Raw genomic sequence first — 24843 nt, 5'->3', positions numbered from 1 at the left:
ACCTCTCCAACCTTTATTTATTTAAAAAAAAAAAAAAGGTTTTGAGTGACTACTGATTTCCAGGCACTGCTACAGGATTGAGTTTTCCAGTAGTGAGCAATATAGATGTGATTCCTGCCTTCATGACACTTACAATGTAGGAAGGCACAATTTATAAATAAATATACAGTACTTACGAACTGTGATACATGTTTTCAGGACAGGGAGGTAGTGTTAGAGAACAACGGTGGATGGGTGGAGTCCTACTTAAGTAAGACTGTGAGGAAGGGCCTTTCTGAGGAAGTAGTATACACATTGATCCCTGTCAAATGAGAATGGGTTAGTCACAGGAAAGGAGGTGGAAGAGCGTCCTGTCAGCTGAGAACTCCATATACATAGTAGGAGGTAGGAGGGAATATGGCATTTGGAGGACATAAAAGGTGCCCAGTGAGATGAGAGAAAAAGAAAATGCAAGTTAGAAGGTCTTTGAGACCCAAGTGGGTAGTTTGGATTTTATGTGAAATGCATTATTCTCTGTGGGTAAAGTAATAAAACCTTGGGAGACATTAAAGAAAACTTAAATAAATATAGAGAGATTTAATATTGTAAAGATGTCAACTACCACCCATGATGTTCTATATGTTCAGTGCAATTCTGACTAAAATTACCACAGGGGTTTTCATTAAATTTGGTGAGTGGATTATAAAATGAAAGAGCCAAGGGCAGGAATTAATCAAGATGTTTATGAAGAAGGACGAGGAGGAAAGAGCTCTGTCAGAAATAAAAATTAAGTGTGAACTATCATAATTATGACTGTGTGTGATTGTGATGTGTGGTTCTCCCATGGACAGGGAGCTCAGGAACTAATTAATGCATGTAAGGAATTCTGGCCTATGTCAGATATGGCTGGGTGGATCACAGAAAAAGAGGGGCAATTTTCAAAAGGACCTGGGAAAAGTGCTTATCTATACAGAAAAAAAATGAGTTTTGCACCCCATCTCATGCCATACACAAAAATTAACTGCAGATAGACCAAAGACTCAAATTCAGAGAGAAAAACCATACACCTGTTAGTAGGAATATAGGGAATCATCTTTGTCACCTTGGTTTAGTGAAAAGCTTTTGAAGGACACAGAATGTGCTAACTAAATATGCAAAGAGTGATAAAAATTGACCACATTGTATAATTAAGGGCTTTCGTTATCAAAAGATACTTTACAGGAAGCAAAAAATGGCAAGCTACATTTGTAACTGACAAAGTAGTATCCAAAGTATATAAAGGACTACTACATACCAATAATAAAACAGATAATCCAATACGAATTGGGCAAGAGACATGAATAGGTATCCCAAAGAAAAGGAAATATAAATGAGTAACAAATATACAAAAATATACTCAACCTTTTTAATAATCCAGGGAATACAGAATACAATAATGAAATACCATTTTATACCTATTTAACTGTCCAAAATTAGTAATCCTGACAATACCAAATATTGGAGAGGATTTGGAATCCTAGGAGTACCTATACTTTGCTGCCATGAATATATGTTGGTGAGACTACTTTGGATATAAACTCAAGAGAAAAATCTTACATATATACAATAGGAGATATGCTCAAGGATGCTCATCACCACTGTTGACAAAGGTAACATCTGGAAGCAATCCCAAATGCCTATCAAAGGCTATCTGACAAATGCATTATAATATCTTCACACAATGGAACATCAAACATCAGTCAAGATGAATGTGCTAGGCTGCACTCATCAATAGGAATGACCGTTAGCAATATAATATAGAGTTGAAATGGTTCAAAAAATTATATACAATTTATAATTTGCTTTATTAGTCTCTTAACTTGAATAAAATATGTTTATATAATTAGATTGTTATACATAATTTTTTATTCAAGTTAAGAGACTAATAAAGCAAAATAATATATCTTTAAGGAACACATACAAGTATGTGTAAAACTATATAAAAGGGAATTATATACAGGATTCAGGATAGCAGAGAGAGTCAGGAGGTTGAAATGAAAAGAGCTCATAAGTAGATAGAAGATACTGTCAAAGTTCTGGTTGCCTTGGGAGCTGATATGTTATTCCAAAAATGGATTAACAAAGAAGCACCAAAGAAGGTCATCCACAGACCAGTGAGGAAAGTGTTTGATGAAACTAGAAGTAATAATAATTCAATTCTGGGCATCCAAGAGGTAGGCCAGAGCAGGAAGGATCCTTTGAAGCTATCTGGTCCAATTCTCTCAGGCCTTAGAGATAAAAGCCAAGGCCCAGGGAGGGAAAGGGACTCACTCAAACACATTACTTGACCATGGCAAACTAAAAGTCAGGCTTAAATTTCCCAGTTGTGTAATTTACTATTTGACTTGAAGTGACATGAGCATGCTAAAAAATACGTAAAATAAAAAGAAGACGAAGACAGCAATGACCATTTTTATGACATACATTCTGAAGGGCTCGGAAGGAGACCAGGTGTGTATGTGTGCATGTGGGCCCACTTACATGCATGTGTGTGTGTGTGCTGGATGTATGCATGCACATACTGAGTGTACAGTGATGTAGACCAAAGCTCTGTTCTTGGATGCTAAGTTTTAATGAACTATTTTTCTCTTAATGAAGCGTGAAGAAAAAATAGCTCAGAGTGAGGGGAGGAGAGCCATTGGCTAACTTCCCGAGGCCAATGAAAGGATAATCTCTGATTCACAGATTTGAATTCAGCCTCTAGATTTTCCAGTAGGAAGCCTCCGATGTCCTGATGATAGATGAGAACTTGCAATCACCCTTCATGAGGGTCCCAAACACGGGGCTGCTCTGGCTAGAACAGAAGTGAAAGAGTCGGCCAGTTAAAAGCAGCAAGTCCATGCCTCGTTGCCCAGTCCAGGTGGAATTCCAAAAGGAGAAACATGCTAAAACATCTGAGATGAAAAGAGAACAGCTTACGATGTTTAAAGAGGCTCTTGGCAGCTGAGACACCGCCGCTGGGCACAGCTTACTGAAAAGACCACGTAGCCAAAGAGAGGGTTCCATTTCCAAGCACGTGGCTGTGTGTACAGCTGTTCCTCTCAAGGTCCTCTGGGTGCACAATGCATCAAAACACAGTTTTCCTGCCATGTAAGAAACATGAAGGAGAGCCTGTGCTCTGCCAAATGCAGAACTACCTTGTCATTTCTTCCCTCTACTCTCCTAGGACAAGGGTAAATGCCAGGGATTAGGTTTAACCTATAGATTCTTTTTTTTTTTAATTTCAGAATTTTCTTTAAGAGAGGAATGATGGCAGAGGGCATGGGAAACAGTGGAGAGCCTACGGAAATACCAGGGAGCTTTTACTGTGACATTCCTATGGCATGGAGAGGAGGTGACCAGAGCTCCTCCAGTCTGGGGGAAGACAGATAGAGCCCTGTGTCTCTGGTGTCTCCTACATAGTTAACTCTCCAAAGAAACAGCAATTCTGAGGATGCATTTGAGCATATATAGCATCTCTCTCTCTCTCTCTCTCTCTCTTTCTCTCTCTCTCTCACACACACACACACACAGAGGAACATGTAAGTACATATGTGCATACATGTACCAGTGTGCAACCATATAAACTCCCACACATACATGCTTGTACATGCACATGCCAAGACAATTTACTCATCCACACGTGCACACTGTGCGAATATTCTCTATGCAGCAACTTCTATTGTTTTCTTAGAGCTAAACTGATGATTAATGTTTATTGGAAAGCCTTCCTATTTGCCAGGAGAACACGATTTCCCATTCTTTAGGTAACAAGTGCTATGCATCTGTTGATGCCCTACTATCACACTACTTGGCTCCTCCACAAACACACAAGTTGTAACAGAAAAAGGAAACACCCTAAGGCAATTATACAGGCATTCCTGATATTCTGTAAGTGGATGACAGGCAGCTCTAATGGTCTTACTTACATAAATGTAACTTTCTCACATCAGAACACAACTTCCTTCCCTTCCAGACTTGGAGTGCCAGAAATCATTCTTTTCAACCCATAGCCGTTTCTATTGAGACACCTGTCAACCTGCCTGTCAGTACAGCAGACCTGTGTATGGCATCTACCCAGGGATGCCTGCGGTTTTCAAATCTCTGGAAGAGCAATATCCTATTGAGTGATGGGCTAAGGGTTAGGAAAAAATGGCTCCTAGACATCCCAGGGCCCTGACTTAAGATCTAAAAGGAGCCCTCTGGGCAGATTTGCTGAGCTTTGTGTGTACATATGTCTTTTTTAATCTTACAAGTAAACAACAGAACTAATTTCTCCTGTCCAGGGGAGGGGACATTCATAGGGTAAGCTCTGCGCTGGGCTCCAGCATCAGAATTGCAAGCCAGCCTTGCTAAGATGCAAGGGGATACTGACAAACTGGTCAGGGCCTATGTGCCTAAAGTTGCTCCACAAACTGTTTAGCAATTTTGAGGAAAAAAGGCCATGGTTCTTCTTGAATTCAAGCCTTAAAATAATTACTACCTAGCACCTATCTGTGTATGGGTGATTTGGCTATAACATTAGGTAATGCTGGATTCTGGCAGAGTGGAATGAAGAGGAGGGAAGGCTAGAGTCAAGACTGTTTATTTAGCTGGTATTTGGGTAGGATAACATATCAGGGTGAATTTACTGGATTCATTTTATGTAGTATTTTCCCCCAACCCTGAATGTACATTAGAATTTCCTGAGGAACTTAAAAAAAAAAAACAAACCCCACATGTATAAACACTTGCCCAGAGATTCAGATTTATTTGGACTGCAATGAGATCCAGGCATCCATCCACCCTCCATCCATCCATTTATATATCTACCTACCTATTTATTTATCAATGTTTTTGGGGTCTCAAGATATGATTCTAATCTTCAGCCAAGCTTGAAAACCACTAAACTTGTCAGACAAAACTTTGACCAATTACTCCTTGTTAAGATAAAGCACAGATTCACGCATTTGCTCAAGGAGTGTTTATTGAGCACATACTATGTGCAACCTTCTCTTTTAGGTCCTCAATGCACACTGAAAATCAAAAACAAATATGGCCAGCATCAGTTCAAGACCAAAGGGAAGAGCCATTGACACAGTTCAATTCTGAAGGTCATCTGTCAGCAGAATCCCATCTTGCTCAAGAAAGCTCAGGGTTTTTTTTGTTCCATTCAGATCTTCAGCTGATTGGATGAGGCCCACAAACACTATGGAAGGCATCTACTTTACTCAAAGTTTGCCAACTTAAATGTTAATCTTATCCAAAAATGCCCTCACAATAATACCCAGAATAATGACTGACTTCCTATCTGGGCACACAGCTCAGCTAAGTTGGCACATCAGATAAATATCACACGGCCCATGCCCTTAGGAGCCTAAGGGTCCCATAGATGATACTAAAGCACACAAACAGCAGGAGTTCAGACTGAAAATGGTAGAAAAGAAATAAGCAAGTTGCTAGATGAAGTGGACAGGAGAGGGAAAACATCTCTTGTAGGTGAATAAGAGGAAGGAGCCAGTCATGAGAACTATAACGTGACAAGTACTCTGGGCAGAAGAAACAGCATTCGCAAAGCCACATGAGCTGCAGGGAACTTGGTGGGATTGAGAAAATCACAGAAGGCTGTGGCGGGGGGGGGGGGGGGGCGTGGGGGGGGCAGCCCAGGTGGCTCAGCAGTTTAGCGCCGCCTTCAGCCCGGGGCCTGATCCTGGACACCGGGGATCAAGTCCCACGTCAGGCTCCCTGCATGGAGCCTGCTTCTGCCTCTGCCTGTGTCTGCCTCTCTCTCTCTCTCTCTGTCTCTCATGAATAAATAAAATCTTAAAAAAAAAAAAAAGGCTAGAGGGGCTGGTACACAGAAAGTCAGGGGAAGAGGGGCAGGATATAAAGTCAGAGGCAGGCAGAAGCCAGATCATTAAGGGTTGAGAGTTAAGACAAAGCCAAAGCAGGAAGAGTATGTGCCTGGATTCACCTGCTAAGATGCCCTGTCTGGCCATAGCATGCAGTGGAATAGTGTGAGTGGGGGCTAGGGGATGGATAGAGAGGTCCTGAAATGATGCAGGCATCAGATGAGTGCTCAGAGCAGGGTGGCGGTAGAGATGGGACCACATGAACCAACCTGTGTCTATTCTGGCAGGAGGAGCAATCAAACTTTCTAGAGCAGGAGATGTGTGGCAGGTGGGGAGGAATGAATGATTCCCACATTTCTGGCTTAAACAATTCAAAAGCAACAAGAGCTTTCTTGCCTAGTTGGAGCCTGGCTCAAGTTATACCCAATAACCACCCGCATTATGCAAATTGTGTATCCTCATTAACGTAGAACCAGCCTGAATTATGCAAAGTCTTGCTTTGGGCTGCATTAGTCACTTCCTCCTATACCCCCCTCCAGCTCATCAGGGCCACATTCCATCGCCCCCCACTGTCCCTCTGCGGACCAGAGCCCTGTGCCTGTCTGGGGAGAGTGAGCCCGAAGAGGCCACTGCGGCCAAGCCAGGGGACAGGAGGAAGGTGTGCCTGAACATCCAAACTGAGTCAGCAGCTCCTACGGGCCTTGGTCTGCAAGAGTTTGCTCAGGAGCCCCTGCACTCAGCTGGCCCCCTCTCCATCCCGGGATGCCTGCTCCAAGCCCATGCAGAGCACCTCCCAGTCTCAGCTTCTTTGTGATGTGCTCGGCTCAGATGGAACGTGGATTCCTGGGGCTCATGCTTTTTGCTCAGATCAAATCCAACCATCTGTACGCTGGAAAAATATTGACAACCCTCTGACCTATCGTACCTTTTAAAAGTGCTCCCACACGGGAATGCCGCCTTGTTTTACTGAGGCGAAGTCTGTGTTTTATTTAACTCTGAACGCTAGGCGCCTAGAATAGCTTGCAAGATAAATGTCAATCAACTCTAGCATAATCAAGACACCCATTCCTGCCTCATTAGGGTCCTCTCATTCCCTTTAAGCTTCTCAGATTTATACACTGTAATTAGAAACTTGGTGATTCTGAGTGCTCAACGGCAAGGCTTACTGGGAAGCTTCACGTGTCTGAATTTTAAATATTTTCACACTTCGTTAACCCAGTTGCTAGTGTAACATCTTCTGGCCCAATTCCCTCACACTGTGTGGTTTTTATTTTTGGACAGAGACGAGAACAATTAATTGAATTGAAACGCGTATTGATTACTGTTTTTCATGAACTCCGAACAGCTTGCTTCTGAATGATTTTATTGAAGAGTTTTTAAACAACTGGCTGGATTGTCTCCTCTGTGACCTCATTCTGGCTATAAGCGCCTGTCTGCAGTTGTGACGGTCTGTTCTGGGTGAGTTGTGTTGCTCACAAGAGCTGAGTCGGAGTGGGAGAGGCCACGCCAACCTTCGCACGCAGGCCCTGGATAGGGGAACCCTGGTATCTCATTCAAACTCAAGCAGGGCTCTGGAAAACTCTATGGGAACAGCTTGTTTCCACATCCCCAATGAAGCTACTTGGCCCTTCAGTTCCATGTGAGCAGGGATATTACTCAGTTCATTCAAAGGCCACACAGAAGGTCTTCTCATCGAGCAGAGAGCTTCCTGCGTCCAGGCTGTGAACTTGTAAAATGTCTTAGGCCAGTACTTCTCACACTTGTATACGTACATGCATCATCTGGAGATCTTGTAAAAATACAGAAGCTGGTTCAGTGGGTCTGGGGTGGGGTCTGAACTTCTGCATGTCTGAGGTTGATCTGCTGGTTTGTGGATATGAGGCCTCTGACATTGCCTAACTCTGAGCACTGTGTGTCACTCTGGTAGGAAACTGATCACAGAAGTGCACACTGTATGTCACACCAAATTACGAATCCCCAAAGATCTGAGGCCATGGTCTAATTCATCCTAATGCCTCACATCACAATGACAGCGAGATGGGCTTCAGTGGGCTCCAATGAGCACTCTGAGCTCCCCCATCAGCGAGCAGGGAGAGAGGTCATACCTGCTGGAGAATTAGACTGTTTCACAGCCCTAGGGTGGCATTAGGGTCAGGGGTAGGCTCCTGTTCCTTAGGGAAGGAAGGCCCAGGGTCTCACAGTCCATGGCTCTAGGGAGCTCCTCAAGATAAGAACTCCTAACTGAAAGAAAGGCCTCAAAGTCCAGGTTAGCAGCAGGAAAGATGCAGTTGTGACAAAGCTTTCACATTTTCCACCTGGGTACAAATTCTTCTGATAAATAGCTGAGCCCTCATTGCAATATCACAAGTGATGGAAATGTCCTTGCCTCTGGCACACTTTCTAGATGTTTCCAAGATGCCTGTGTACCCACAGCTCATTAACCATACAAAAGCTGAGTGGTCTTTTAAAAAATATAAATCTGATTCTTTCATTCTTCTACTTAAAATTCTCCTAGGGCTTTCTATTTCTCTCAGGATAAAGCACAAACTCTAGAAACCTTGCACAACCTGCCCCTGCCCCACACTTCCCACATGGTCTCATCATCATCCTCCGTGCTCATGAAGCTTTAGTCACTTTGACCTTCTTCCTATTTGTTAAACATGCCAAAGTCATTCCTACCCCAGGGCCTTTGCATTAGCTGTTTTTCTTCAAGGGTCATCGCTGCTTTGTGCTCAAAGACTCTGGCCACAGGCAAAGTTTCAAAAGCAGAGCAACTCCACAATGAGGTATAAACCTTTGATTTTGTGGGTTTGACATGGACCTGTTTTTCTCATTCTTAACCAGTTGAAGCCCAGAATAATCTGACACCTTCACATTACAAAGAGGGGATGTAAACCCAGAGACAGAATGAGAAATAATCAAAGCCACTCAGATTTGACAGAACTGTCCAAGGATGGACACAGAGCTTGTGACTTACACTCATGGGGAAGGAAATTTAATTTTTAAATTTACTTGAACCTATGCACTGAATAGTATTCACAATATTTACATAGCCATAACCCTCCTTTACTACATGCACTGCCCCTTTTCTTGGCTTTTGACTTTGCCAAGAACAAGGTCATATATAGGAAGGTACAGAGAATCCTAGGTTTCTCTTCTAGTTGTTTTATCCTATTTTTCTTTTTCACAAAATATACTATTTGAGACCAGAAGACGGTGACTTGTAATTTATGGGTTCCTCTCTAGAAATTACAACCAGAACCTAATTTTAAAAATCAAATTGGTTTCATCTAATTAAATTTGGAAATTGCCTCATAAACACATACTCTGTTATAAATGTCTTTAAAAGCAAGGTCTCCCGCTTACGATCTGGGGCAGGAATGGGTTGAGCCCAGCATGGAAGGGACTCCCCGTATATCTGCTCAGGAGGACAAATTTTCTTATCCATTGCTGAGATTTTCTAAAGAGTAGTGTGGTCTAGAGCAGTGTTTCTCCAACTTTCATGCCCATGTCAGTTACCCAGAAATCTTGTTCACATAGAGACTCTGATTCAGAAGGTCTGGTGGGGTCTGAGATGCTGTGTTTCTAACCAGCTCCCCGGTCATGCGCCAATGCACGGACCACACAGAGTGAGGGCCAAAGGCATCCACACCTGAATTCAGGACTCACAAACTGCCACCTCAGCTATATGACCTTGGTCTTCACACTTGACCCCTCTAAGTTTCAATTTCCATATATTTATGCATTGTGAGAGCTAGCATTTATTGGTGCTATTTCTAAATGCCAAGCACAACGTTAAACATCTATCTATGTTTATAAATGAAGATAAATGAGAGGCTACTTGATATAGCCACGGTCACACAGCAAGTAAGTGACAGAGCTAGGGTTCAGAACTAGGCTGTCCAACTTCAAATGCCAGCGTTCTTACCTTTTGAGACCCCACTAGCTTTCGATGCACATGGTCACAGCCACGTTTATGCTCAAAATACAATGACCTCAACCCACAACCTCCTTGGCTCCCTTCATGGCAACATCCAAGACGTTTTAGCATATTCCTGAAAGGTGACTTCCAGCAGTCACACACAAGTCAGACAGGTGCAGCCTTCCATCGCTGGTTCTCTGTAATCACAGCCCAGAGAGCAGCCAAGAAGCTGCCTGAAGTTGTCTTGCCCGAGCTGTGCCCGGGACAGCCTATCACAGACATGCCAGCATCTCCTCAAGTGGTCTTTGGAAACCTATAAGGTCAAGGGTTCACGCATGAGTGAGAAGGGTGCTCTGTGCCAGGCTATGCCCACCTTGGTGACCAGAACTCCAGAGAGTGTGCCACGTACTGAGGCCTCAAGTCAAGGAGCTGTGGCTCAAACACAGCATGCCGCTCACAGCTGGGATTGCTCCCTTACTCTCTCTCTCTACCCATTCCTCTCTTCTTCTTATAGAACAGCATGAGTGGGTTTCCTAGCCCAGCCAGGGTCCGTCCCATTAGAGCAAGAAGTATATTGCTCCCAAGGAAGGAATTGGTCTGTGCAAGGACAGGAGTCCCCCTGCCACATGGCCCAGCCCAGTGGTTTCAAGTACAGCTAGGTACAAGCACCAGGGCCTTTTCAGGACAGAGCTGTCCTCAATTCAAGGCTAAAAGAGAAAAAATAAGGAGACTCATGAGTTATTCATAAAGCCAAATTTATTCAATTTGAAGGACTGCCTTTTATTCTTAAATTATGTCCTTTCTATATTTTTGAAATTACGTCTTTTATGAAATGATGTTAATAAAAAATGGTAAAGAACTATATGTTGGTCCTCCAAACCATTCAAGATGTTACTGGCCTGTGAATTCCAAAAATCTGGAACATCTGGCATAGAGAGCCATTTACGTAACAGTACCAAAGACCTTAACTGCTTAAATTCTGGGTCCCTGCTCTCAGCTTTACAGAGAGCGGGTTGCCATACACAGGAAATGTCTGTTTCGTGTGTGCATGTGTGTGTGTATGATTGTAGCATCTGCTTCACAAAGAAGGATCCGTAGATTGAAATGGGTTTCCAGCCCTCTCTTCCCCAGTGAGGTACTACTGAACAAACATGTCCTGGGCAAGGTTGACATGGTCCCTCCCCTCCTCTGGCAGGTTTGCCAGGAAGGAAGCCTCTCCCAACCATGTGGCCCAAGATGGAGCATGAGACAGCTTTCCTTTTGAGGGATGCTAGATGTGGTGAGTCAAGGCATTTTCTGAAGATGTACATGATGGATAGTTTTCTCCTTCCTTGGAGAGCTCTGAAGTCCTTCCAGATTTCTCTAGAGAGCTCTTGCATCTACCAAATTCATCCTAAATATTTCTCTCTCACCAATACTCTTTAGCTATCTTCCCTTATGTGGGGATATTCATCCCCAGCTCACTCTCAGTACCTCTCAGTACCTTTCTGCTTGAGCCCTCTGGGTCTGTGGTGCATTCTAGCCTGAGGATGCTTGGAACCGTTGCTGCCTCACAGTCTTTGGAGGAACCCTACCACTCCTACTCCCACTTTACAAGGGAGGAAGCTGCCCAGAGAGCAGAGTAGCTGCCAGAGGTCACGGGAGACCTTGGTGGCACTGCCAGGACACTGGTCTCCATCCCTGCAGCGTCAGCTTCCTGCTCTTCCCTCTGCACTGCTCTGCTCTCCAGCATGCCACAGTCTCCAGGGGTCTCAAAATATGCAGGGTGGGACAAGAGTCACCTCTGACCACATCTCAGTACTAGAATTCAGCTCTCTCAGCCTTATCGAAGGTTCATTGTTTGTGTTTGTTTTACAATGGACTTCTACACACTTTATTCTAAGTCTGAAAGTTTTCAGGGAGCCACACTGTGTCGGCTGGATGGGTACCTTCCTACCTGAGGAGGTTCCACCTCTGATATGACAAGGCCCTGCTAATGCGTGGTTGGGGATGGGGTAGGGTGGGAGGGCTTTCTGATGCCATTACCCGAGTAGCAATAAAATATGCTGTGGCCACACAACGATATCAAGGCTCAAGAATCATGCCGCCCCAGGGTAGAGAATGACACTGGGATTCGCTTGGAAGCCCTGAAACTGACAGGTGTAGGAGGGGCATCAAGTGAGTATTATGGTTTTTCAGATAAACTGAACTATCACAACTGTTTGCCAGGTGAGGATCTTCTTGGCTGTGCTGGGACAGTCTGCCTCCTTGTGTGATAATTCCTTTCTCAAGAGATTGCTAATCACTTCAATGTGTGGGATTGTCCAGTTTTCTTCATCACTAGGGCTTGTCAAGCAGCTTAGCTGTATACCCTCGTGTTTTCTTCCCAGCCGCATTGTTGGAAACTCTGGGTAAGTTGTGTCTCTCACTCACCTTCATGCCCTCAATGGAGCTCTGACCACAGCAGGAATTCGCCAACTTCAGGCTGAAGTAAACTGAATAAAGCCAAGCCAAGTGATAACAGTGAAAGGGTCCTCTTACCTCATAGAGTGTGATGACCCCATTAGTCTCATTGGGAGGTTTCCACTGGATGTAGATCTTCTCCTCAAAGGGCCCTCCTTGGATGGATTCTAGGGGCACAGCTCCTGGAACTACAAGAAGGGAAAAAGTTAAGAAGCTGATGTCACCTTCCATCCCATTCCCCCAGCCCCATTGCCCTAGAACAGCAGTTGACCAAGCTCTCCTATAAAGGCTCAGACGGTGAATACTTTAGGCTTTGTGGGCCATGCAGTACCTACTGCAACTGCTCAGCTTTGTGCTTGTAGCACAAAAACGGCCGCAGACAATCCATAAACAAATGGGCATGGCTGCTTTCCAAAAAAACTTTATTTTTTTTTAATTTTTATTTATTTATGATAGTCACATGAGAGAGAGAGAGAGAGAGGCAGAGACATAGGCAGAGGGAGAAGCAGGCTCCATGCACCGGGAGCCCGACGTGGGATTCGATCCCGGGTCTCCAGGATCGCGCCCTGGGCCAAAGGCAGGCGCTAAACCACTGCGCCACCCAGGGATCCCCCCAAAAAAAACGTTATTTATAAAAAAGGCAGTAGGCTGGTGTTGATCTATGGGCCATAGCTTGCTAACCCCTAACCTTGCTCTCCTGGATAGCCAATGGCTTCTTCTCTGTAGACTGAGCAAGTCTGTTCTTGAATTAAGCTGATCAATGTAGGGAGGACACCAGTAAGCCTCAGCATTCCCAGCAGGTGGGGGTCTAGAATTACACTCTTGCCTTAGGATTGGTAACTGAAGAATGTAAAGTGAGCTTCAGTACCATTCCCCTGACCCTGCCAAGTTGTCTCCAACTATAAAGGAGTCTCCAACTATTCCTCAGTTTCCTAATTCCTGAATCCAACAGGATCCATGTGTCTTGAAATCTCAAACCAATTACGTGAAGTCTGTCTCATTGCAAGAAGGCAGCTAGTTTGTCTCATTGCTGAGTCTCCGATGCCTGGCACAGGGTAGATGCTTAATAACCATTTGCTGGTTGGTGGAGTAGATGAATAAATGACCCATGCCAGCATGTGTCCTAATGAGCAAAACCTTTCCTAGGCTGCGTCTGTACCCAGGTCAGTTTTCCTGTCAGCATCCTCCTTCTGGATTCCAGCATCATTATGACAGTCTGGAAGATGCTGAACCATAAAATAAATGATTCTCCAAACTTTCAGTTATAACCCCCTAGGGAATCATGAATTCATGTAAATCATTACTGGATCTATTTATATTTTGGCATTATAAAAGCAGGTACTTTTACTAAGCACTTACTCTTTGATCAGAATTTTACATACATTATTTCGTTTAAGCCACAAAACAGCTCTGCCCAGTATGTATTATCTCCTTTGTGCTGATAAGGGAACTGAGGCTAAGAGAATTAAATAACTTGCTCAAGGTCATCTGGCTCTTAAGTTGTAAAGAGGGAACTGAACACCTGTCTGTGAGCTTCAAAGCATATACTCTTAATCATCATGCTATGCCTCTCTCGATATAGCCTTGGCCATATGTTGCAATCAGTTCCCTATTGTTAAATTAAAATATATTTAGTTTTTCCCATTATGGACATGATACACAAAATTTGTTGAATATTAAGAATATACAAAAAGGGTAAAAAAAGGAAAAGAAAATCACTCATAATCCTCATAACTGGAGATATTTTTTCCAGTATTTTTATGCCTATGCATATACATACTTTATTTTTAAAAACTGAATTCCTACTGTGCATAGAGTGTTGTGACCTTCTTTTATCACTAAATGAAACATGGATTTTTAAAAAATCCTTAAATGTTCTTTGGAGCCACGCATTTTAATGCCCCATTATAGTCACCATTATTACTGGACGTTAAAATTGGTTTGAATTTTTTATGATGATAAGTAACATGGCCATGAGAATTCTTATAAATAAGTATTTTCATGAAACTCTGCTGGTCTCCCTAAGGTAAATTCTTAGAAATTAATTTATTGGGCCAAAGTACACAAACTATATTATTTTTAAGGCTTTTGACGCATATTGTCAGATTGCCTTCCACAGAGTTTATACCATTCTCAGTTCCCCAACAGAAGAACATGACTATTCCCAATCCTTGCCAACAGTGACTATTTAAAAAATTAAGTGTATGTGTGTGTATCCTTTTTAGAAAACTGGAGAGTGAAGTTTTTTTTCAGTTTAATTGGACATTTGCATTGATTCTTTTATGAATATGCTCTTTATACCCTGTTCTCATTTTCCTCTATGGCTCTTCATTTTTGTCCATCTTGTCTTATGGGTTTGTAATTATAATCTGTTTTTAAAAGACATAAGCTGTTTTTTCCTTTTTTTTTTTTTGCATGGGTTGCAAATATTTTTGTCAGTTTTTCATCTGCTTCTTGAATCTTTTAGGTATGTAGAAGCTTCTAAGTCATCAGATCTCTAATTGCTTTCCCTTATCTGTTCATCCTTGCCACAAATATCAGGACTTTGAGGTAGGAGCACAAAGTTTTGGGAGGATTATAACAAGCAGAAAGAATCTAGTCCAGCAAGTTAGGATACTAAGTGGAAGATAAAAGTCGACAGATTAGCAAAAGTTCCTAGGCCAAAAGTACAGAGGGTGGGTGTTGGAATGTGGTGGATTGCTTTGTGAGTGCAAAAGTGGAAACAGTAGGGCCATCCTAGAGAGAAAGGATGGTTAACTCATCGACGAAGTGACCAGGGTATAGAAGAGAGGCAAACGGTGCATGAGACTTGCTGCAGCTGAGCGAATGTGATTTGGTGGTGATGGATAAGAGTGCAACAGAAAAAAGATTCAAGGAAGACCCCAGCTCGTCTGTTTTGGATACCTGGAGTGGGTCAGAGTGCTGTTCCTTGAAAGGAAGCCTTATAGGAGGGCTAGTTTTGGAAAGGAAGCTGATGAGTTTTGTGATGCTTCATTTGAGGCGTGCATAGGACACCCAAATGGCAACACTGAGTAGCAGTTGGAGATATGAGATTGGGTGACTGTGTAGGGGGGAACCAAAGAAGCAGGTCCAGGATTAAGCCAAAGGGAACTACAATGTTAACAGTTAGGAGGAAACAAGGAAACAGAAACTGGGAAGCCATGTTCAGAGAGGCAATAAGAAAACCAGGAATGTGGGCTGTCATGGGAGCAATCGAAGGTGGATCTAGAAGGGCCTGGTTCACAGCAATGGACGTGACTGGGTAGTCATGTGAATTGTGAACTTAAATTTTCCCACTGAATGTTTTGTCTTCAAGGTAACCTGTGACCTATGCAAGAGTAATTTAGGGAGAAAGCTGGCCTCATAGCCCTCTTGTGGACAGAGGAGAAAGGGGAAGGTGAGGGACTATGCCCAAACAAGTCAGTAATCTGGAAGGACAGGGATGCAGGAAGAGCAGGGGTGCTGTGGACCCCAGTAGCGGCCCCTCCCAAAGGCAGGAGAAGTTATGGCAGGATTGTAGGCAACCAGGAAAATTAAACTGAAAAGTCAGAAGAATAGAAAAGAGACAGGAAGTGACTGGTGGTGGTCCTGTCCTGAAAAGGCAGGAACAGCTGTGGATGGAGAGAAAGCACCTTCCCTCTTGTGAGAGAAGACAAAAAAATGTGCAGCTGCTCTGGAGTGGAGAGTTGGGGTATCCTTGTGGCTCCGTCTTCTTGACAAGCAAGGGTGAAACCATTTACCACCAGGCAGGAATTTTGAGAAGCTTTAAGAGGTGCAACCGAGCTGAACAGAGAAACGCAGATGCCAGTCTTAACAAGGGTCTATCCAGTGGAGGCTGTTGAGTGTGAATATCAAGCTGCCAGCACTCAGGCCACCTGTTCTCTTCCTTCAATTCCAGTTTGGAGCAAATTCTCTTTCTCACCCCAGATCAGAAGAATAGTCATCTGCATTTTCTTCTACTTGATTTATCCTCACCTTCTTTTTGAACCTAACTCATTAATCCATCTGGGATGTATTTTATACATTGCACAAAGTGGAAATCTAACTATAGTTCTTTACAGTTTTCTTAAGACAATTAATTGACTGGCCAGAAGTTTCCCCAGTGATTTAAAACACCATTTTACTAGCATGTTCAATTATTTTATATGCTGGCACGTGTTGTGTGGCTCCATGTTCTGTTTCACTGAGCCCCGGCCTCTTATTCTGACAGTATCTCTCTGCTGTGTTCATATAACACATTTGAATAGTTGACAGAACAAGCCCTTTTCTTCTATTATTCTTCTTGTGCAAAGTCTTCTGGGCTCTCACTACCCATTTGTTTTTCCAGAAGAACTTTGGAAGAATTTTACAAAACTTCAAAAATGTTCCATCAGAACTTTTATTCCAGTTGTATTCTTCACTTCTCTGAGGGGCAAATGACACCTTTTTATAATGGGTCCTCTCACCAGTAATGCTGTACAAATCCTCACTTATTAATGCTCCTTTTTATGCCTCTTACTTAAAAATACATTTTTAAAATTTCTTACAAATTGCAGTCCTAAGACTTCACTGCTTTTGTTCATATTATTTTTGGCTCTGTTAAAAAGCATATTGCTTTTGACTATTATGAAATCTATCAAAAGACAAAAGTACAAGTAATAAATGTATAGTTTATAAAGTAATTATAAAGTAAACACCCATGTACCCACTATCCCGTCTAAGAAATAAAACATCATTGTATCACTACAGCACCCTACGTGTCCCATACTGGTGACTTATCTCTCTCTCATTCAAGAATAGAAAACACCCAGTCATGTACTACCCCGAATTTTGTTAGTCATTCTCTTATATTTGGAGTCGTAAATATATACATGTATCTCAAGACAATATATAATTTCATTTCTTCTAGTTTTCTTTATACATACGAGCAACTCAATATTTGTATTATATGTTTTGCATTTATCATGCAACATTGAGATTCATCCATGTTGATATATATAGTTTTATTTCACTCATTTTATGAATATACACCTATTTTGCCATTCTATACAGGGTGAGATGTACTATATAGATGGATGGTAGGACTACTTCTCAGAAGAGCTATCTTAGGACACAGCTCCTATATTTTTGGACATTCTTGAACATTTATAAGATTTCACTCAGGTTAACCTAGGAAGAAGATAGATAGACTAAGGGTATTAATGTCTTCAGCTTTATCGAGTAAAGTTAAATTGTTTTCCAAAGTGGTGGTAACAATTTTTACTTCCACCAGCAATATTCTGATAGCTTCTACTTGTCTAAATCCTTACAACACTTCATATTGTCAGATTTAAAAATTCTAGACCATCTAGTAAGCATGAACTAACAACCTCATGAGGTTTTACTTGCTTTTTAGCTATTTGCTAAAGAGGTTGAGCATCTTTAATGTTTCTTGAACATTACTGTCATTTTCTTATTGATTTGTAGAGGTTCTTTATATACTTATGTAACTGATCCTTTTACTGGCTACAGGTACTATAAAAATCTTCTCTCAGTTCATGTGTTTTCCCTTTCTCTTTATGCTACGTTTGGATAAAGATTAGTTCTTAATTTTAATGTAGTCAAATTTATCAGATCTTTTCTGGAGAAGGAAAGACTTAGTAACTTGATTGTAGTAATCATTTCATAATATATATGTATGTTAAATCATACTGTTGTACATCTTAAATACATGCAATTTTATTTATCAAGTGTACCTCAATAAAGCTGGGGAAAAAATGACAGACTTAGTAGCAGATGATGTTGGTGCCCTACCCATGCACTAATGCTTACTACAAAACACCTATTAATCTACCTGAAAGCTATGAATGCAAACTTAAGTCTCCACTTGTTTTCCAGGAAAAACAAGATGTTTCAGAGATTTAATGCTCCTAAAATATCCTTCAAGCAATGAAAGACAGGAAGTTAATGGACAAGTATCCTCATCTCCTCACCACTTGACTGGGTTAACTCTGAAACATTCTATTAAAGTATTCTATTAATATTTTTCAAACACCTCCAATAAAAGTGACTATTATTGTGGTGGTGGTAGTTGTTATTTTCAACCCACTGTGGATAATTATCATAATAAAATACAAAACAAAAAAATAGGGAAGTAAAATTTAAAAGGCAAAATTTAAAAACAGAAAAATGCAAACTCCTCCTTTTAAAATAGTTAATCTCTATGTCTATAATTATGTTGTCATGGATCTGGAGGAGCTTATAAGTCACTGCTGGTTCCTGGATCACACTTGGGATGGCATGATTCCAAAACCTCGTTACTCACAAGGTAATTTTCTTGGTAACACACCAATATTGGCTTCCTTCCCTTCTCTTCCACTCTTCATTACCAGTGTGTCCTGGACCACTTCCTAAATCAACTACGTGCACTTGAATCATTATCTCAAGGTCAGATAAACCCAAACAAAAATAAACTCTATCAATAGAATCTTATAAAGAACTACTTTCTGGGGATCCCTGGGTGGCTCAGTGGTTTGGCACCTGCCTTTGGCTCAGGGCGCGATCTTGGAGTCCCGGGATCGAGTCCCACGTCAGGCTCCTGGAATGGAGCCTGCTTCTCCCTCTGCCTGTGTCTCTGCCTCTCTCTCTCTCTCTCTCTGTGTCTCTCATGAATAAATAAATAAAATCTTAAAAAAATTGCTTTCTGATGGTCTGCACAAAAATATGTTCAAGAATATGTGGACATACTTAAGACTATTGGACTGTGCACTTGAAAATGGTTAAGATGATGGGGTGCCGGGGTGGTTCAGTCGGTTAAGCATCTGCCTTCAGCTCAGGTCATGATCCTAGGGTCGTGGGGTTGAGCCCCACATCAAGCTCCCTGCTCAGCAAGGAGGCTGCCTCTCCCTCTCCCTCTGCTGCTCCCCTTGTTTGTGTTCTCCTTGCTATCTCTGTCTCTCCCTCTCTCAAATAAAAATAAAATAAAATGTTTTAAAAAATGAAAGAAAAGAACTACTTTCTCTTAGATCATAGGAATATTTTCTTAAATTATCTTCAAATAATTTTAAAGTTCTGACTTCTGTAAAATGTCTTCAACTCATTTGTAATTGAGTCTTCATGTATAGTGTGAGGCAGGGATCCAATTTCAATTCTTCTCCTTATTCTACTACCACTTAACAAAAAAGAAAAATTTATTTACTCAACTCATCTGCCATGCTACCTTTGCCTTCCATCACATTTCCACATATATATGGATCTATTTATAAGTTCTGTTTTGTTCACTTGCTCTACTAGACTATCCCTCTATCAATATCACATCTTCCTAAGAAATAAAGATTCATGACTCTTGATATCTGGTAGAACAAGGCCTGCAACTTTGCACTTCGTGCTCAGGACTGTCTTAGTTATTCTTGCCTTTTCTCTGGCATATACATTTTAGGATGACTTTGAACATTTTTGAAAAATATCTTGTTTCTGTATTGGATTTGCATGAATTATAGATCAAATGGTATTAATTTATGTCTTTCTCTATGTCTTGATAATATTGGGTTTTCTCACCCATAAACATGGCATATCTCTCATTTAGGTCTGTTTTAATCTCTTTTCATTCTTTATACTCTTACATATACTCTACATCTTGAAATCTTACATGAGGTTCATTCCTAACTACCCTATATTTTTATTGCTGCTGTAAATAGTATCTTTAAAAACATACCACATACTTATTGGGTGATTAGAAATGCAATTGACTTTTAAATGTCAACTTTTGTCAAACATGTTACATTCTCTTCTTAATTCTAATAATTTGTCTTCAAATTTCTTTGGGTTATCTATGTAAATAGGCATAGCATCACAGTTGATAATAGTTTTGTTCTTTTCCAATCTTTTAACTCTATTTAATCTTCCTGTCTTCAACCAGAGCCATCAATATGATATTTAGTGGAGATAATGGTAAGTATCTGTCTGCTTCCAATGTTAAAGAAAATGATTATATTATTTAATCCTCTACTATGGTGTTTTCTTAGTTTCCCTTTATCAGGATAAAAAAGGTCCTTTTTATTCCTGGTATATAAGGATATTTTCTTCTTAAACCATGCTGAGCTTTAACTGATGCTTTTCTCTATTATAGCAATGATACATTTTTGTCCCTCTCTCAGTTAATGTAGTGAATTACATTAATGGGTCTACTAATGTTGAATCAGTATTGATTTTCTAAAATAAACTAATATTTTCCTAGTTGTATACAGCAGTGGATCGCTTGCTAGTATTTTGTTTGGGGTATATGCACTTAATTTTTCTTTTTCTTATAATATGCTCATCTGGTTTTGATATCAAGGTTACACTAGTGTCAGAAAATGAAACTTCTTTTTGGTCTTTGAAAGTGTATATGTAAGATTGGAGATACCACTGCCTTGAGTGTCTGATTATACCTGTAAGGCTATTCAGAACTGCTGTTTTCTTTGCTGGAAAGTTCTAAATTGAACTACTGATTCTATTTCTCCATTCACTGTGAAATCATATAAGTTTTGTGTGTGTATGTGTGTGTGTGTGTGTATAATCAAGTTTTGAAGTTTATATCTTGCCAATAATTTTTCCATATCCCATAAATGGAAAAATTTATCAGTACAAAAGGGTATTTAGTATCCTCATTTTATCCTTTTGTGAAGTAACCATTACACCAGTGTGTAAAACAAATATACATCTCATTAACTAATGAATAATCAATTTATGCCCTTAAAAGGTAACCCTAGCTTCATAATAATAATGAATCTTGCTTTTCATTATAATTTTTATTTCCTAAACATACATCCATCCCTAAGCACTATTTGGGTTTATTATTAAACAAAAATAATAATACAGTAAACAGTGCTAACCTCTTTTACAAAGTTCAGCCAGGGAGAACTAACCTCTTTACATTATTGACTTTCATTCCATGTACATGTTCTACCCCAGCATTTATTTATATATTCTGGTAAGAATGCAGATTAGTATTTTATTCTGTTTTTAAATCTTGCTTCTTACCATAATTCTCAGGGGACATCTGCTTTGCATTATCAGATTAGCCCCCTTTAATAAGAATGAAAGTATGTTTTCATCTGCTCAATACAGCCTACAAAAGGTGGAACAAGACGGTTTAGTTTGGTGGGTCGAGATGTGTGCTGCGAGTGATTATAGGAGTCCCTGTTTCAAATATTTCTAACCGAGAAGGAAAGGGAAGAAATTAGATACACTCAACTATTACTTGGCCAGGTAAGAGGTCTATGTGATTGAGGATGGGATGGAGAAGGTTTGAGAAGGAAAATAACCAGGGGGCAGGAAGCTTCTTGTCAGGGAGAGAACTGCTTGATATCTCTAAGGGTAGCCATAAGTCACCTGGCACACTGCCCCTATTTTTAACTGGAGCATCTCTACCCAAAGCTAGCCTCTCATTAAATCCCTCTTTTCCTTGTTTACCTATGCATACTTACAGGAGCTCTCATTCTCTGCACTGTGGGATGGCATATAAAGATGCCATCTCCTGCTCTCCGATCCCTCACTCCATCTGCCCACTCTATAAGCTCACCCCTGCCTTCAGCCCTGGCCAGTCAGAGTCTGAGGGTATTAATGAAGGTTGAAGTCTTTCCTCTTGGGTCTCCAGGGTGAGGAAGGGGTTTCTTTCAATGAAGTCACGGCTCAGTCATCTTTTCGCTACGTGCGTTCCTCTTCCTCAACACTGTATTGTATTCCTTCCTTCTGGATCGTGGATGGCATCATCTTGTAGTTCCCAGGGCAGGTTTACAGGTGTTCTTCTTTTATTTCTTTGGGGGGGTAGTTTAAGAACTAGATCAACACCTCAAATGGAAACTCTCATTTTTGTCCTGCAGATCAAAGAGGCAGCACTGCATGATGACCAAGATCATAGGCTGAGTCAGATCGCCTGGGTTTGTGTCCTGTTTTTGCCATTTCTTGCTGTATAACCTGGAGCGAGTTGTGTAATCTCTTTGTGGCTCAGTTTCCTTTAAAGTGGGGATAAAACAGTACCTACTTCATAGGTGTGTGATTCAATATATCGGCCCATGTGAAGTGCTGAGCAAAGCGTATGGCACACAGGTAGTGTTACTCTGGGTTTGCTCCTTCCCCTGGTCCCATCACATTCTCTGAGAACTGCTCTAGTGTAGCCTGGAGATCACCAATTTGCTTTTCTGCAGAATCAGGATTATTATTATTTTCCTTGGTGTTCTTGCCTCTATTCTTTGTGAATGGTGCTATAGTCCTCATCATAAAAGCCATATCTTCCCATAGCTTACTGAGTATATTAAATAGCTTTCTACAAGCACCTTCTGATTTCTACAGCAAATAATTTTAAAATCTATTTTGTCTTTGAGGACTCAAGATTCATTCATTCAATAACTTACTTACTACACGCCTATTCTCTACCTGGCACTGTCCTGGGTGCTTAAAAATATGCAGTAAACAAAAGAGAAAAAAGTGGCCTCCTCTGTGTGCATTCTAGTGAGAGAAGACAGATACTAAAATGTATGTTGAAACACACAGTACATCAAATGATAAATGCTAATGAGAGACATTTAGCAGAGAAGAGGGACAGTGTGGTGTCGGAGGCTTCCAGTTGTTTAGAGAAAGGTTGAGGAAGATTTCCCGAGAAATGACATTGACTTGAAACAGGTGAAGGAATCAGCCCTGTTTATTTGGAGGGAAGATCATTCTAGCCAGCAGAAATGTCACCCACAAAGGTGTTGAGGGAGGGACATAGCTGGCATATCTGAGGAGAACAGTGACTGGATTTGTATAGCAAGGCAGACGCAGAAGCAGATGAGGTGAGAGTCTGAGTCAGAAGTAGTTGTGGCCACCTGGAGCCCAGTGAGCTCCTGTAAGGACTAGGGCTTTTCAACTCAGTGACATGAGAAACCATTGGAAGGTCCTGAGCAGAAGGGTGATATGATTTGCCTCATGGCTTAACAAGATCATTCTGGCTGCTGTGCTGAGAAAAAGAATGTAGGGACCAGAGCTGAAGCTGAATGATCCTTTAAGAAAGTACTGCAGTAATTCAGGCTGGGCCTCACAGGGACTTGGACCAAAGAGCAAGGAGTAGAGGCTGTAAGTAATAGTTGAGGTCATACTATGTACTGAAGGTAAGCCAAGAGAACATGCCAATGGATAGGATGTGGGAAGTGGGCAGGGCTGCTGCTTCGCCCAAAGCAAAGGGGTGCCAACCACAGAGAATCTAGGCTGAAAGGTATTCAGGGCCTTGGGTGTGATAAAAGTGAGCAATCAAGGTTTCTGACTCAAGCCACTAATAAAAGGCAGCTGGCATTAACCAGAGATGGAGAAGACTGTGGGAAGAATGAGTTTGGTGGCAGTTGAGGGATGATCAGGAGGTTAGTTCTGGACCTGTTTAATTAACAATCCAGCTGGACAGGCTGAACAGGCAGTTAGATAAACGACTCTGGAGGGCAGGCAGGAGGTCTAGCCCGGAGATACCAATTGGGGAAACCACTGGTATATCACTGGATTGTAAAGCCAAGATATCAGAGGAAATTATTAGGGGGAATCAGCATGGATCAAGGGTCAGCAAACTATGGCTACAGCCAAATGCAACCAGCTGCTTGTTTTATAAATAAAATCTTATTGGAACCCTGGCACACACGTTCATTTTTTTAAAAGACATTTTATTTCATTTTTTAATTTTTTATTTATTTATGATAGTCACACAGACACAGAGAGAGAGAGAGAGAAAGAGAGAGAGAGAGAGGCAGAGACATAGGCAGAGGGAGAAGCAGGCTCCATGCACCAGGAGCCTGATGTGGGATTCGATCCCGGGTCTCCAGGATCGCGCCCTGGGCCAAAGGCAGGCGCTAAACCACTGTGCCACCCAGGGATCCCACACACGTTCATTTCTACAGTCAGAGTGAGATATTGGAGATGGAGGTTACAGAGGTATTATAGGTATTTCTAAAATGGCCCCTTACTAACAGAAATTTTGCAAAGATCCTTGCTTTGATTTCTTTCTAGTTATACTACCTTGATTAAAAATCTGCCTGCCATGTCTGATATTGGCTGAGCCTGTACTCTTGGCAGAGAGTAAGTTGAGGCTTTACATACAGACTTTCATGTAGAACACCTTAAAGGGATTGGTGATATTATCATCCCATTTCATAGACAGGGACACTGTAGTGCACAGTATGTGAGTAACAAGGCTGCATAACAAAGTAGTGAATGGAGCCTGAGTAAAGTCCTCATCCTTCTGACTCCAAAGTACTTTCTGAATGGTCCTTTTTTTCCCCCATATTCTGGTAGATGTGGGTTCAGAACAGCTGAAAAGCAGTGTCACCACCAAAGCCAGGTTATCTCAGCCTGAGACCAAGGCTCTTTTTTGCCACATTACATTAGTGCTCCACAGGTCAAGATGTCCTTCCAAGGAAGCAGTCTTACTTTCTTTTGATTCAACTGGGCCTCTCCCCCCCTCCCCTCATTGTGAAAAGACTCCTTGGAGAGAGATTCCATTTTTGTCTTATCTTCTAATTCTGTGTTACTTTAGTCTTCTTTTTTTTTTCTTTATAATTCTTTAATGAGTCCACATATTCCCTTCCCACAATTTCATTTCTTCTTGTATCTAACAGCAAAGAACTTTCCATCCTTCTGACAGAGTTCTACAACAAAGGTTAATTACTTTATAATTTCATTCCCTTAAAAAAA

The 24843-nt window shown here is 41.4% G+C and overlaps 1 protein-coding gene across 3 annotated transcripts in view; it reads right to left on the bottom strand.

Annotated features, from left to right (window-relative positions):
• The window catches only part of PTPRT (protein tyrosine phosphatase receptor type T), a 1038801-nt gene that overhangs the window by 363872 nt on the left and 650086 nt on the right, over positions 1–24843 (bottom strand). For all 3 annotated transcript variants that reach the window (XM_055306331.1, XM_055306315.1, XM_055306321.1), the window contains exon 9: positions 12271–12380. In XM_055306331.1, the coding sequence (XP_055162306.1) occupies positions 12271–12380 (110 nt within the window). The remainder of the gene's footprint in view (positions 1–12270; positions 12381–24843) is intronic.

Source organism: Nyctereutes procyonoides, unplaced genomic scaffold (assembly GCF_905146905.1).
Source record: "Nyctereutes procyonoides isolate TBG_1078 unplaced genomic scaffold, NYPRO_anot_genome, whole genome shotgun sequence".
NCBI classification, from domain to species: Eukaryota; Metazoa; Chordata; class Mammalia; order Carnivora; family Canidae; genus Nyctereutes; species Nyctereutes procyonoides.
This window is presented reverse-complemented; position numbering and strand designations above follow the sequence as displayed.